This window comes from Trachymyrmex septentrionalis, unplaced genomic scaffold (assembly GCF_001594115.1).
Source record: "Trachymyrmex septentrionalis isolate Tsep2-gDNA-1 unplaced genomic scaffold, Tsep1.0 scaffold37, whole genome shotgun sequence".
In the NCBI taxonomy this organism is placed as follows: Eukaryota; Metazoa; Arthropoda; class Insecta; order Hymenoptera; family Formicidae; genus Trachymyrmex; species Trachymyrmex septentrionalis.
In genome coordinates, this window is record NW_017305536.1 from 9656072 (window position 1) to 9671753 (window position 15682).

The following is a 15682-nucleotide window of genomic DNA, read 5'->3' on the forward strand; positions in this document are numbered from 1 at the left end:
CATATATCGCTACGGCGCGCTATCGTGGAAAGATCGCTGATTACAGTGATTAATCCTTAAGCGGACGCGCGACACTTAATTTGATTACGGACTATTCTTTCAGTATTGTTGCCATTGTTCGAGCTCGCACTTGCGAGTTCTAGCGTAAATAACACTAGAAAATTACGACAGCGCAGAGGAGTGCTATGAAATCAGTCCTAAATGTCCATAATTACTGAGCGTTGTTCTTTGAAAATTCTTTGAAAATTTGTTGTTTGCACACCGTCTTATTTGGAGTGACATCAGTGTACATGCTAATTGACATTTGCCATAGCAGGAAACATCGTAATTTGTTGCTGAGAATAAAAGCTTAAATTATAAGGACAATGTGCGAACCGAAACAGGAGTTAATCTTTAAGATTATTCGAGTGATACGAATCCTTCCGGTATAAGAACTCACGATAAATTCACGTCCACCGTATTCGATCGTGATTTCCGGTCATTCGAATACCACTATGATTATTACCAAAGACTCTCAGACAACTCAGATTCCCAGGCGTGCCTTCGTAAAGAAACAATTATACGAACGAGTCGAAAGCGATCGCAGGTTGCACGAATAAAAGACGTTTCTTTCGCGAGGAGAAAAAGGCGACTGTAGAAAGCGAGAGGATCGTCACCGTCATCCCTCTGAGGACGTAAGACGAAACGGATGAGCGACGCGTCGATCTTCTTCTCGAATATGTGGACATTATGAACCTCTCGTTCTCTCAGAGCGATCGGCAACCCGCGAGGAAAAAGGAAAAGGTAGTGCAGCGAGATGAGAGAGAAGAGGTCTGGCCGGCGGAGATACATCCGTTTGTTTTAATCGCTAATCACCAATTATCCAGGAGCGTCCCGTGCCCAAAACTCCCAGAAACATTTTAACGAGCCGCCGTGTCGCTTGGGCTCGGAATTTCACTTTGGTCCGAGGCCCGATGGGCTTCCACCGCGCTCTCTCGACGACCGTCCATGCCATGGGTGTTCAGAATATATCTCTCGTCCTGTTCCGTGGTTCATCCTATGGTCCATTCGCTCTGTCGTCCGCCTATCTCGCTTTGAACCATGTATGTGCGTGCGCGTGTGTGTGTGTGCGCGCGCGCGCCCGTACCAATTAGTGCATACTTTGGCTCTCGGTGTCTTAGGGGCTCTTCGGGATCCTGCTCTCTTGCCGCCGAAATCTACGGAATGAGATCCCCATCCCAAATCGAGAAATCTCGTTGGCGGGATTACTCGTCGCTCCTACGATTGATTCTCAAATGGCTCAAGATAGCTACGTTTCATTGAGCCAATTAAGAAAACGAATGAAATTACCATTATCCATAAGATAAAATAGGTATTACCTTTTTATATTTATATTGTGGATTGAAAGTCTCTGACCATAACCACTCATGACGGATCTTCAGGCTAATGATGTTAGACAAGCATATCAAAATTCTTACAAAATATATTGAAGTATAAAAACATTCTTCAATAAAGCAATATTTGATAAAGCAATATTTGATACACTTGTAAACTGAAAATTCTCCTTTTATTTCAGAATAGAAGAAAACAAATTATATTTATCTCAATTCGACGACTGTAATATAGCTCTTGTTTCGTTTTCCTATATATAGTTAGACGTAATTAATAATTTCAAATATATTGTTACTCGTCAAGTATTAATTAGTTTTCGATATACTGTATTTCTAAATTTATTTCATTGATTTCAAATGTTGTTTTATTAAAGAATACTCACATTTTAATACGGTTTATAATAATTTTCCTTATATATTTTTCTCGCTTCTAACGGCGTTACAATGCAAGCTGGTTGTGTAGTGACAAACATTTTTTGACAGATTTTATACTTTGGTAAAAACTTAGTTGCGACAAGCGCATCTTTCTTATTCCGGTTTTTTTTTTATTCTCAAATCAATGAGATATGTAATCGTTGCGGATTCAAAGACAACTAGCAGCACGCGAATCGCGCGTTCTCCAAGCACACGTAGGCGTTTGTGAAATTATTCTTCCTAATGAGGAATATGGAAAGTATGAATTCGCGAGGGTGTCTTTCTCGCAGGTTTTCGTAACGGTTCTAGCAGCATCTTTCGCACCGTCGACTTTAAGTATATACCACCTTGGGAGCCAGGTAATAACTGCCAGTGGAATTAGAAACGCCGAAGAGTCGCGCGGATAGTGGATGGGATATACGTGACCGTAAGTTGATAGGTTTTTTTCCTCGTTCGCACATCGATGACGGCACACGGTATGCGTGCATACGCGGAAGAATTAAGCTGAGCAAGGTGGTATTTAAAATCCAATCTTCGCATTAGGAAAACATTTTGTACGCGACGTCGATTAAATTAATCTTCTCTGATTATTATCTCTCATGTTTCTTTCAATAAAGTTTCAATTTGTTCCATACTTAAAATTCAGAGAAACGATCAGCGAATGAGACTCTGCGTTGGTGACGCGGAAGGCAACACGAAATAAGTACACATGCTTGTATATGGCTCGAATTATTGTAATGATTACCACGTTGAAATAATACCGCGATTCTACTGTTATTTTCCATCTGTCAACCATACTTTTAAACCTCCAAATTTTCGGCCAAAAATTCTACTGTTGTATACAATATTATCCGGACATTCCAAACTTTCGCTACAAAATTATGCCAGCTGTTTCGACGAAAATCTCAATAACTCGAAATTAAATTTATCTCAATCATACAGATGCGACGGAATTCCCGACGAGAAAAGCCACGAGTTACATCATGTCCTGTTTCGGCGGTCACGACGAGCAGATCTACCTAATCGAGATATTGATCGATAAATTGACACTGACGCCCGATAAAATGAAAGACATCGGCGAACACCCTATCGTGATCAAGATGAAACTTTTAGACCTTCCCGTGTTCGAGTTCACGCAAGACAGTTCGGACGCACCGAAGCGTCGTGATCAAGATGTGCGTTTTATGGTTGGTAAATGCTGTCTATTTGCCAAGCGACCGCGAGATTTGGTCCAAGGATTGCGTTCGTCGAATCTTAAGCTCGGCGTGTTTCGCGCGGACGAGACTTATCCCACGGCGGAGGCCGAATTGACTCTGCCAGGCTGTTTGTGCGACCAGATTTCCATGCTCGGTAACGATCCAGAAAATCAGCCAAAGCCGTTTATAGTGAAGGACGGCGTCAACCTCGTAGATCCAGGCGAAGAGCCGTCTGGCACCCTGCATATGGAACTCATCGTCGTATGCCTCGGGCGTATCTTCAAGACACTCTACGAGTTGCGGCCTAAATCTTTCGTTTCCGGCGAGCAAGACAAGGAACGGGAGATCCGCGTGACACGATTTGTACCGCCCGAGTTTCTCGAGAAGGATGTGAAATTGCAGGAGATTACTCCAAAACCGGAAGACAAAAAACCGAAAAAGGAGCCAAGAAAGAAAAATAAAAAAAAGAAGGGTAAAAAATGATTTCTGTAGATGTTTTCCAAGAGCTCTGAAGTGCGACTTCTTACATTCGTCAAATAATTATTTTCGATTCGTCGTTATGGCAACTATCTGACAACTAGAAATGTCAATTGACCTGTTGATGCGCGCGCGGAGAGATTGTTCGATTTTAGACCCGAAACTCTCTCAAAATTAATGGCGCAATCCGTACCGACACATCGTTAACGTCAATCCGAAGTCCACTTTCTAAATTTGTCGTGTGGCGCTGACAACTTGCACGTATCTTCATTTCTGCGTTCGATTTCTGCCCGAAATGGCCTTGAAGAAAAATGTGTCGATATTAGAAGGAGAACAATTGTACATGCTTGAAATTCTTATTGATCATCTAAGTCTATGTTCCGAAAAAGCCGTTAGTAATGAAGGGTGCGATTTGATGATACGTATAGGTTTCGTCGATCTTAAACCTATCGACATCATCGCTCAGGAATCAATCAAGGTTAATGACGAAAGTACTAGCAGTAAGGAAAATGGATTTTCTAATAAGTACATCAGTTGCGAAGGCAAGACATGTCTGCTCATCCGGACACCGAGCAATTTAATACGATCTGTAAAATCGACTCCTCTAAGCATTGAAGTGTACAGGATTTCTCTCGAGGAGAATCATAATTCGCCGGATGATGCTAGATTCGTTCTCTTTTGCGCAGCAACGGCATTTTTGCCAAAAGGTTTTTGCGATCGGATAACTGCGGCCAAGAACAAGATAGATGGACTATCAAAATTGTACGCGTTGACAAAAATTTACACTTTGACCGATGAACATGGGAATCCATGCGGTTCTATATCCACGTGCATGAGGTTGTCGTGTTTTGGAAGCTCCATTATAAATCATCTTGTGCTTCGCGAAAAGTCATTCATACTTGGAGGATTTCCTCTCGGTTGGGAGCTTTCTTGCCCGAAACTGTCCGATGAAAGTGAACACAACGAGAGATACATGAAAAAATGTAACAACAATACGTCATTATTGTACAAAATTCTCGATCCTACATATTCAAAATTATACGACCAGGATGATCGTACAGAGACAGGACCTGTGTTGACGAGACCGGAATCGCCACCTCGCATATCAATGAATCAACCAGGATTCGAAAAATTAACGAGCGCCGAGAAATTAAACGATCACAAGTACCGTAGTTTAATTTACGAGATCTATCACGACGAGCCGACTTGTTCGTGTCTACCGACGGACCAATCGACGCATCCAATGATGTGTCGTTCTGGATGTGTCCGTTCTTGTTGCATGGCTTTAAGAAATCCCGAGTCTCTTAAAAAGTTTCCATCGCTCGCTACGCTTGCTTCCGATAATTTTTATTTAAAATCAGACGTGGAGCAAAACATGACCTATCGTAACTCTACGAGGCTAAGGGGCGGTGAAGACTCCGAAGATAATTATTCGAACAAAGCTTCATGGGACGAAGGATACACGTGGCATGAGAATGATATTAATTTAAAAAATCGTATGATGGGTGGAAGTGATTACGGTGCATCGGCCCGCGTGCTTTCCGAAGCAACGACCGTCATATATGAAAAAAGCAAGAAAACGGGTGCTAACTCGTCCTGCAGATCTCGGTCGAGAACAGCGGACAGGATTAAAGGGACAGACTGCATTTGTGCAGGGACTTGTGCGTCGGCTTGGAAAACAAATGCGTCTAAATGCACGAAAAAACCGTGTGTGGGTGCAGATTGTATGATTCGCGCCTTCAAAGAGGTCCAAGAATTCGTAGACTCTCTCGGCAAGGTGCCAGGTATGGAGGGTCTTGGCTTGATGGATCCATCCGAAAGTCCTTATTTCGGCCGAGACATACAGTGGGATTACACCATTCAAGAAATAGCAAACGAGAGAAAACGAGGATATCCCATTTCAGCATCGCCAGGTGTGCCAACAGTTCAGTGTCCCGCACCTTGCAATACACAGATTGGTAAACCTATCGCTAGTACTCTCTCCGCACCTTACCTTGCATCTACTTCCATAATGACAATAGTTCCAGGACGCTCTGGTGTTGTACGCGAGGCGATACCGTCATTACCGGAAACGATGTCGCACTCGGTCGCCGTCAAGCCATCAAAAAAGAAGGAGAATAAGAAGGAAGAGAAATTGGAAAAGCAGAAGGAGCTGGACGTTACAACCTCCGCGCCGGTAGACGCGGTCGACGTTGGTCCTTGCGGTGAACCGAAATGCAAATCTCGCCGGAAGAAAAGGGATGATCGAACGATACCGGAGGACAATGATGAATCAAAGACAAAGCCAATACAGACATTGCCGCCTGGTATCATCGCTGCGAAAGCTGTTGGCAAATTAATCGAGAAGGGACGATATCCGAAGGGTAAGCCAGGTCCGAGTGGTGATCGTGGTAGGGGGGGAGCTATCAAGATCAGCAGACGAGTGATGCGATACGTTTATTCTATTGGCGACGTCTATCCTGGGACTAATTACGGTCATAAGAATTGCATCGATCCACGATTTAGGGTGCCGGCTAACATGGGCTGGCTGTGGAATACGAGAGCAACGGGAGACAAGCTGAAGCCGCGAATCGGCTGGAAACCAGGCGCGATCGGGCGTTATTTGAATGAATTGCTAAAGGCAGCGAAGGGAGCTTCTATGGAGGATTATCGGGCAAGATCGATAACCTCGCGCGACACCGTGCGACCACGCGGCAAGGTGTACAAAAGCATGAGCTACGTGACCGCGCCAGTGACGAAGAAGGAGAAAGAGAGCGAGGAGGACGCGGAACCGCCACCGACCCTGCACATTCACCGTAAGGATGGCACGTACTACGTGACGATGTACCCGATCAGGCAGGAGACGACCACGAATGTATCGCGGCTGGACGAGCCGATGAAGCCGCTGCAGTTTAAGATAGCGCGCAACAAGGATGACGCCTCCGTCGCGTCGAGCTCCACGGCGTCGGACATGGAAATCGAATTCTCGCCGCCGGCGGCGGTCAACAGGTACCGCAAGAAGCCCGACGTGATTCACGTGGACACCCAGGTCAGGCAGCAGGAGATTCTCGATGCGTACAAGCTGGCGGACGAAGAAGAAAGGCCGAAGACGAAGGAGAAGAAAAACAAGAAGGAAAAGAAGGGAAAGAAGTAACGAAGCCATCTTCCCTTTTCTTCTCCTTTCGCTCATTAAACCCCCCCCCCCCCCCTCCAGCACGGGATCATGAAAGAGAAGCAGCTTTATCGAAGGTTTGTATCTCACCGAAAATTTAAGTGCAGTGCACGTTTTCTGGCGACCGGTTAGGTTATCCCGATCCTAATTTTACACGACGCGTTAAATTCGATTACGCGCAACCCATACTTTTCGTAAGTTCAGTCGGCTAATTGCGCGAATAATTTGTGAAGAAGAGGAAAGATGAAACGCCATTACATTCTTCGATAAATTTCATATCTCTAGCTAAAATGACCGATGTTATTTAAAGAGATGGAGAGAGAAATGATTATCTGAGTAATACTTACTTCTATATATGTATAATCCTTTCCAACTCGTCGCGATAAATTAATTCGTTTGAAAGATTTATCATTCTTATTGTGCAAAAAAAAAGAACAGCATGTGTTTAATATCGCATTCGAGATAATTTCAGATAGTGTCTATGCAATTATATAGAGATATGCGTTATCTCAGTCAATGCGTCGTGTATTTAAATCCAGTCTATTGAATATTATTTACGGAATCTATATCGAGTCGATTGAAAAACGTGTAATAGGATAACAAGTTTTATGCAGGCTATGCACGTTTCTACTAATGTAGATTAATTTTAATCTCGATTCAATTTACTTTTTATTCTTTTCTAATTCTTGCAATTAGAGAACTAGAAAAAGATAAAAAGTATCTAATTATTAAGCCGAGATCAAACGTTAATTGAGCTTGTAAATAATAATGTTTCTATGTATATTGGTAGAAAGAGGTTGGTAGGATATTAGTCAAGTTTGCATTAATAAAGTCAGATTGAAGGCATAAGCCACGTTATCGAAATACTCGGAATATGTATTATATAATTCGTTCCACCTGTACGGCAAAGTACGTTCGGGTAGAATGTAGACACTTGCGTTTGATTCTGCGAGCGACATCTGTGGACGGTGTGGCTTAAACTTTGCACGCGTGTAAAGTTTCTTATCTTATCAACGGGAGTTAAGATTAAGGGAAAGGTCTATTCGGTGTTTCGTTCTCCCGGTATTTCGACGAGATGAATGTCACAACACAGGATGAGAGGAATCAGATTGCGCGTAAGAGGATGCTCGATCTGCACGAAGTCCACGTGGGAAAAGTCCCGCAGGACTCGCCGTGGTTAAGAAGCATTCGCTTGCACTACATGCATGATAGCCAGTCTAAGACTTGGGACGTGATAACGATGCATGATAGCGTGTGTATAGTTGTCTTCAATACAAGTCAAAGGAAGCTCGTATTTGTTAGACAATTCCGGCCAGCAGTTTATTACGCGTCTATACCGGAGAAGCAAGAGACGATCGACGTCGAGCGTTATCCCGCGACACTAGGGATAACTTTGGAACTCTGCGCTGGTATCGTGGATAAGGATAAATCTCTCGTCGAGATCGCGAGGGAAGAGTTGATGGAAGAGTGTGGTTACGAAGCACCCACTTCAGCATTTAAACAAGTTATTACCTACGTGTAAGTCTGAAATATACTTACTACGCTCCAGTCACATGACTTGTCATTATGTAATAGATAAAGCTACTTATTAAGTTTAGAAGTAATGAGAGATGTTTCTACACGTATAACTTGCTCCGAATAAAATAAACTATATGTCTAGAATGTTTAAAAATGTTAAGTGTTAAAAAACGTAATTTTATGTTTTCTAGATCTAGTGCTTCTGCTAGTGCAAAGCAAACTCTTTTCTATGTAGAAGTTACGGATGACATGAAGCTACACCCTGGTAAGTTCAGTTGTAAAAAGCTTTTCTTAAAGTAATATTTTGTCAAGTAGCTTCAAAGAATATTTGTTCATAAACTCTCTTTCAAATATATAACAAAATTTTTTATCTATTTTGAATCTTTCATTGTCAAAGGTGGTGGTGACGAGTCCGAAGGTGAAGTCATAGAAGTGGTGGAATTAAGCGTTCCTGAGCTGAAGGATTATATGAGAACCAAAGAAGTAACAAGTCCCTCCAGCTTCCTCCACGGTGTGTCTTGGTTTATACTTAATAAATCTGAGTACTGTTAATTAGAATAAAGCTAAAATTTATCTTACTCGGCCCTTTAAAATAAATTAAAGAATAGCAAATCAATTGCAAGTAAAAACAAATGCTGTTGTTCAACCGCATTTATTTACAAATAGAGCATTTATACACAAGCAATGACGAGATAGTTGCACAATTTAAGTTATATAAAATTACAAGGAGACTGACTTCAATTAGTATTCAGTTCATCCTTTGTGAATTGAGAGCTAACCCATGCAAGACCCCATTTTAAATTTGTCAGTAGGAACTTTAAGGCCTTGGTCCACTGTTCTTCCGAATTGAATTGTATTCTGGAAAAGGAAAAGAGAAAGATCAAATACTTCTTGTATTATAGGTAAATTTTTCATGCATAAATTAAGTTGAAGATTTATTAACACTCAAACATACTTTATAGAATAAGAGTTGCCTGTTGCGGAATCTTCAATTTTACCTCGATCCATTCTATATGGCAGACAAAATTCACTGTCTCCTTTTTCTACTTGTTCTTTAAATTGTTGCAAACAGTCCAGAAATGCTACCATAGCTGCATCAAATTTTGTGTCCCATAAAAATTTAAATCCTCCACTTCCATACAGTGGAAGCTCTTTATTTTGATCCAAAGCCTCAATATAACTGTGATTGCCAAATGGCACTAAACGAAAACGCTTAAACGTTAAATTCATTTTGCGCGCAAGAGCCACCAGTAAAAGGGTTGTTTGTCCCCATGCGGCGTTTATCTCGCTCCAATCCACTGGTGCGCTTGGCAATCGTCCTAATCGAAATGAATTTATAGTTCCAAAGTGACCTGAATGCCAGATGTGAAATGTGGCGTTAAAAACATTCGTTTTCTTCAGCCTTTCGAGTTGCGAAGCTGCATACGCCAGTTGATTATCTAGACTGTGAGACAAAAAAAATTCGATTTTTTTCGATTTTTCGATTTTTATTTTAATATAATAGAAATAAAAATATTAATAAACAATTGTTTTACTTGAAAAACAACGATATTTATTAAGTACGCTTTGGGATATTTTATCTACCTGCGACATTCATCGTCAGCTAACATGAGATCTCTTCTGTGTTTTGAATATTCTTTCCAATACCTGTCCTCCTCACTTTGCAATCTCTCCTTTTCTCTCTCTTGTTCCGCTATGGCATTCCTAGTAGCTATTTCTTCTTTTCTCAATGCCTCCAATTCCCTTATCAATCTTTCTTCTTCGGCCTTTACATCCTGTAATTCTTTTGTGAGATTCTCCATTTCTACATCTTCATGCCCCTGATATTGTTGCTCAATTTCTAATTTCTTTAGGTATTCATTATAATCTGACCATTCTCCTTCTGTCATTCGTAATTGTTGATCCATTAATAGCAAAAGGCTATCTGTACATTCATCGCAAAGTGGATGATCTGCTGAACTGCTACTGCTGAGAATATCAAATAACGTTGCTCGTACCTAGAAAAATACATATCAATTTGTAGCTACAGTTAAGATTTTTTTTAATTATCTGTATACCTTTAAATGATGACTTAAGCTTTCTGTTTCACCAGAATCACCAACCAACATAAATCCATTTGTACCATTTCCTGATTCAGTCAATCTGAATGGTGGAACCAAGTGTTCTATACTGTCACTTTGAGGTTCCAATTCTCCGGCAACTTGTTGTTGTATAGGAACTACAATGAATTAATATAATTCACAAAATTAGTTATATACTAGACAATTGTAGTAAATTAAGTGATTATACTTGTGTATTCTGTTGTTAGACATTTAAACATATATAATTAACAGTTAACATAGTTTCTTTTTGTATAATGAATGACGGTGCATGTAAAGTTTAGATAGTTGTATTATGTAAAAGTCATTGTTTACACACATAGGTGCACAATGTTAGCTGCATTTATCAATAGAGTTCGTGCTTGCTTCAAAATTATTAGAAAAAGTCAGATTATTTAGAATGTTCTTGAAAATATAGATTAGCACGTCACACATTAGTCATAAGCATCCAGTGCAGAAGCGTTATCAACACAAAAGTATCAAGTGGGGCAATCGGATCAGTGATGAATGTCCAAGTCGCCAGTAGAAAATAGAAATTACCTACGTGAGAGTTCTGCCAGGGTGTGCTCCCCAAGGTGATCGAAACTCTGGTCTAGTTTCAACGGTTGCAGACACCGTTGGCATGCAAAACTGACGTTTGTCTTTAAGTCTACCATATCGTGTACGTCGCTTATCGAAGAAAGCTTCTCCGTACAACCTGTCCGTGCGCGTCGTTATTTACGAATACTAACGAATACGCGTCTGCTGCTGTCTACGACGCTGAGGTCAGCTGATGGTGCCTTGTCGAGCGACTATCAGTTGGCGCTGTCATATCAGCGTCGCGTCGATATCTCTTTTCTTACCGTACATTATATACTTTTATCACTCTAATATAGTATATGAGAACTATTATAAGGAGATCAATGGATGACGTTTATAATATATTTTTGTAATAGGCGCATTTTCGACCTTTCTAATTTTCTAAATTTATCAATAGATAACTATTCTTGTTATCCATTGTCGGTAATAATCCCATGTTTCTACAGCTACATATATATTTGATCGATTAGATCAGAGATTTCTAATATAATTTGGAAAATCTATCAATTAAATATTATTATAGATAGAGAGCGCGATAATTTTGATGAATGATATTAAATAAAAACCACTAATTATGTATATGTATATTGAAAAGTGCGTTTTCTCAATTTACGCGCGCCATCTATGATCAGTGCGCTGCACTAGTACGTAAAGTTGCATTTTGATAGATTTGAAATTGTCAATTGTTAATCGCGCGCGCAACAACTGATAGATCCGCGATGGAACTGCTCCGCATTTTCCGTGATCGTTTGCGTCCGAGAGCGGTTTTCATGCTCGTCGTGTCGCGAATGCATGTTGCAAAGTGTCGGATGACACTGCACTTAAAGCACTTGAACGCGATCGTTGTTATACGCTAGTACCGCGATCTCGATCTCGCCATCCCGCGTCTGTGCATTTAGAAGGAATGGCGTCACCTACGCCATATTTGTCATTGTCACTTCTCGTCAAAATTCATCGAAAATACGAGTTGTCGTACAATCATTGCAAGGTATGTACTTATCGCTACGCTCTAATGTTTTCATAGCACGGAAAATTGATCTCGGAATATGATATATCATGTTAATAGCACGAAAACACGACAATTCGTCAAGTAAACTTCGTGCAATCGTAGCGTTGCTTTAATGACGAATTCTTTATAAATCAACACATCTGTTTATGCAATTAGTAAAACGATCAGTTCTTTGCATCCACGATCAGATCATTGCTTACACGTTCTGTTAAAGACGCGAAATCGCCGTAGTTAATAATTTGCAATATTAAGTGAAAATTGACCGATGAGATCAAATATGTACTGAGTGAAAAAAATATTTGGACAAAGTGGTCCTTCGTGCCTGATAATACTTTTTGTGAATTTATACAATTTTCAGTTCAAGCTGTATACCGATTAATTATTAATTTTTTGAAATACAATCCTAAATTGCAGTTGGAGTAGTAATATTACAATGGCACGCAATTTAATATTATTGTTGCAAATAAGCATCTTTGTTAGAAAACTATTGATGATTTAATGCTAACATACGTCATAAAAACTGTAAATAAATTATTGCGAGAAATATTACTCCAGTTGGGATTTAAAACACGGAAGACATCTTTTGTTAGCTAACGATGAATGTCGCAATTAAATAAAATATCCCAAAATATATAGGTAAACATTATTTTTTGTATTGAAAATGTATAATAATCATACTGCTAATAATTAAAAAATGGATCCATTAAGATATGTGTTAAATCTATACATTTTTACATATATTTAATTAAATATATGTAAAAGTAAAAAAGTTTATATTTTTTTGTTTAGAAATGGAAAAATTGTTTTGTACAATTTTTGCATCTGTAAGCCGATGCATATATTGTGATGTTACCGACTATCGACAGTTTTTAAAATTATTTTTTAAATCTTATTTGATAATGACAAAACTTTATATGGAGAGTTGATATCTAATAATGTTTTACTAATGATCATATGTAATAGTTAACTGAACACTAAAAGAAACGTATACATTATCATTTAAAGGTAAAAGTTTATGTAATACTTTTTAATGTGATTAGTTTGTAAAATTTATTATAACTAATAAAAAAAATTAAATGTTTTATATAAGTAATTATTGATGTATGTAAAATTAATATTTTTCAGGAGACTGTGAAAATCTTCGGGCTATTGAGCTATTTTCGAGTTACACAGAGGGTGCTCGGTGAGTACCAATTAAATGCTGCACTCTGGTGGCGGTGATTTTAGCTTTAGCACTAGCAAATCTGTTTCTCGACTTATTTTCTTTTTTACTATTCAATCATTTACATATTTTATTACTTTATAATGGCTTTTTTATACAAAAATATTCTGTATTAAAACAAATTTATCTAAAAAGATGTTTTTGTTGAATTAGAATTATATATTTTTATACTTGTGAAACAAGTGATTATTTTTTTTTTAATTAAAAAAATTGTATGATTCTCTTTAGCATAATTGCTGATATCGTAGGTAATTTAAAATATCGCAGAAGAAAATTTATTTTAATATATACTTTCTTTGTCTAATTAACGTAAATAAATTTTCCTCCAAACCAAACAAAAATGTGTAGCAGTTATAGATTTACTTGTGCTATTATTTGCATGATTCAATCAAAGATTACGTTGCATCTTAAATATGCATCGTTATAAATACACGTCAGAAATCCTCTCTTGGTTAACTTTAAATTTTATATGACGTGCGAAAGAATTACTTCCCAATGACAAGGAGCACGATGGAACTTAATATTTATATGACGGCCGGTAGCTAGCACCAATGCCACCAATTGCCATGTACAAGTTTATGTTAATGTTGACGAGCATTTTAAGCGATATTTCGTCACGTATGCATAAATATCGAGTGGCTGCCAAGAATCAACAGGTGGCAGCTCGTTTCTATTTCTTCGCTCGTGCTCTCGCTCGTGCGATATAACTTGAGTTTCACGCGTATTCATCACCCGACGCCCATTAGCCAGTGCGCAATAACAATCGGCGTTTTCCAAATGTAATCGCGTCAAGCTTACTTCTCTAATAACGGCTACGACCTCCATCGCTTTCTTGTCTACCGCCGATGAATTATTATGCGAGAGCTTTTTACCGGTGCGCTTTCTACCGCTCTGTACGCCAGAGAAGCGCAACGAATCGCCGACTCACAAGCACGTCGCTCACCTGCAATCTACCACCTCGGTTCTCTCTTTCTCTTATAAATGTTGCCCCTGAGATTTAATATAAAACTAAAAAGATATTTAATAAACCAGAATCCTACACGGAATATAGCTCTCAGAGCGATATATCTCATCGGGAATTAAATTTTAAGATAAAAAGGGAAAAACAACTTTAAGTATGTGCAAGTATCAGCTCACTTTTTTAGCTATGTATCTTGAGATTCGTTATAGAAGAAGAATATTTAATAAATCTGGCTTTTTCTATGAATTTTAAAATTGGTCTAGGCTTTGTAGTAAAAAGAGAAAAAGGCATAGTACGAAAGTATTTGTATTCGATTTTTTTTTTTCTGGGTTTTTTCAATTCAATATAGTGCAAAACAATTACAACTGAGAGGGAGATTATATCAAATAAAAAAATAGCATTGATTCCTTGGTACGATTGTATTAATTAATCATCGTGTAAGGCTTATTCCATTACTGTTTCTGCCGACTACAGTATACTTGCTAAAGAAACTAATGCAAATTGCATTAGGAAGTTTAATTACTTATCGGGAGCGAGTTTCGCACATCGGTGCGGACGAGCGAAGATAAATCTGCAAGGGTACCCTTGCATTAGCGTGCATATTTGTCATGCATCATGCACTCGAGTATTCTTGCAACGCCTCGCGGCCTGCAACTTAGTTACAAACGTGATTGCATTGGTAAGCAACGAATACGTGAGACGAACAAACCACATCCTGTGGTTAATAATACACTATATTTCCGCTTAGCAATACATTACAAATATATGCTCTATTCTATACATACGCTATTCTTGTAATTTGCCGTTTTTTTTTTATAAGATTTGTGACAAATTAATATACTTGATACTAGTTTCAAATTTCGTTTGAACGTTTGACATTTTTTACATATTTTATAACTTCAAGGTAAAACAAAGAATATTTTAACGCGTATATATAATACTATAATAATAATTCATAGGATTTTCGCTCATAAACAAATTTAAATTTTTATTTATTGTTACTTTCTGTTTTTTGTTACATCGAATTTTTTGGAGAAGTCAAGCGTGTCCTTCCTTTTGATTGTCAAAAGTCTCCGTTCTTTATGTAAATTATTCTACCGTATCCATTTATGCAAGTTAAAATATTCGTTATAGTACGTATATGTACGGGTGTATGTGTAAAATGTATGTATAAAAGACGCAAAAGAGAAAGATCGATTAAGCATTGATCGATCAGACGGGAGCGAGATCCATCGATTGTTCTGACCATCGTGTTGCACGAAGTCGTGGATGGAAATCGAAGCGGTTGAAACGAAGAGCGGGAGTGCGTGCGTTACACGTGCAACTTTGGAGAGGGTATAGCTCGTCGGTGAAGAGGTCGGTGCGGACTGCGGAGGGAAAGTTGAAGAAGGGTGGGCGGCGACCGCTTGGAACGGAGGAGTGCCGTAGGGGCCGACGCGAACGAAATCCATTGAGTTTGAGCCGAGCTGAGTGAAGCGCGGGCGTCACGACGACATCGGTTGGCGTCGCGGCTGGCCTCCGCCAATCCGTCCCTCAGCGGCCATGTTGGCCGTGTACCTGGGGCGGAGCACTGAGTGCCTGCTCGTTCTCTCCATCCTTGTCACGTGTTTCACGCTCGAGCTCCTCTCGCCTCCTCCTCCTCCTCCTCCACCTCCTCCTCCTCCTCCTCCTCCTCCTCCTCCTCCT

The 15682-nt window shown here is 39.5% G+C and overlaps 4 protein-coding genes across 5 annotated transcripts; 3 read left to right on the forward strand and 1 right to left on the reverse strand.

Annotated features, from left to right (window-relative positions):
• Nucleotides 1–2557: 2557 nt before the first annotated feature.
• On the forward strand, nucleotides 2558–3463 carry LOC108750702. The gene has a single exon (XM_018490367.1). The coding sequence runs from the start codon at nucleotides 2768–2770 to the stop codon at nucleotides 3461–3463; it is 696 nt and encodes a 231-aa protein (XP_018345869.1). The 5' UTR covers nucleotides 2558–2767.
• A 43-nt stretch (nucleotides 3464–3506) lies between these two features.
• On the forward strand, nucleotides 3507–6665 carry LOC108750700. Its single transcript, XM_018490363.1, has 2 exons — nucleotides 3507–5415; nucleotides 5479–6665. Exons 1-2 carry the CDS (start codon nucleotides 3753–3755, stop codon nucleotides 6588–6590), a joined length of 2775 nt encoding a protein of 924 aa, XP_018345865.1. The 5' UTR covers nucleotides 3507–3752; the 3' UTR covers nucleotides 6591–6665.
• Nucleotides 6666–6762: 97 nt separating this feature from the next.
• LOC108750703 (uridine diphosphate glucose pyrophosphatase-like) lies at nucleotides 6763–8697 on the forward strand. Its single transcript, XM_018490368.1, has 3 exons — nucleotides 6763–8126; nucleotides 8318–8391; nucleotides 8524–8697. The coding sequence occupies exons 1-3, from the start codon at nucleotides 7684–7686 to the stop codon at nucleotides 8676–8678; spliced, it is 672 nt and encodes a 223-aa protein (XP_018345870.1). The 5' UTR covers nucleotides 6763–7683; the 3' UTR covers nucleotides 8679–8697.
• Nucleotides 8698–8849: 152 nt separating this feature from the next.
• LOC108750701 (beclin-1-like protein) lies at nucleotides 8850–10980 on the reverse strand. 2 transcript variants are annotated; one of them, XM_018490364.1, is made up of 5 exons: nucleotides 10770–10980; nucleotides 10184–10344; nucleotides 9711–10123; nucleotides 9082–9570; nucleotides 8850–8984 (listed from the first exon to the last, which is right to left on the reverse strand). In XM_018490364.1, the coding sequence occupies exons 1-5, from the start codon at nucleotides 10879–10881 to the stop codon at nucleotides 8864–8866; spliced, it is 1296 nt and encodes a 431-aa protein (XP_018345866.1). In that variant the 5' UTR covers nucleotides 10882–10980; the 3' UTR covers nucleotides 8850–8863. The 2 variants fall into 2 exon arrangements, with proteins under 2 accessions (XP_018345866.1, XP_018345867.1); XM_018490365.1 differs by having other exon boundaries at nucleotides 10766–10843.
• Between the last annotated feature and the right edge of the window lie 4702 nt (nucleotides 10981–15682).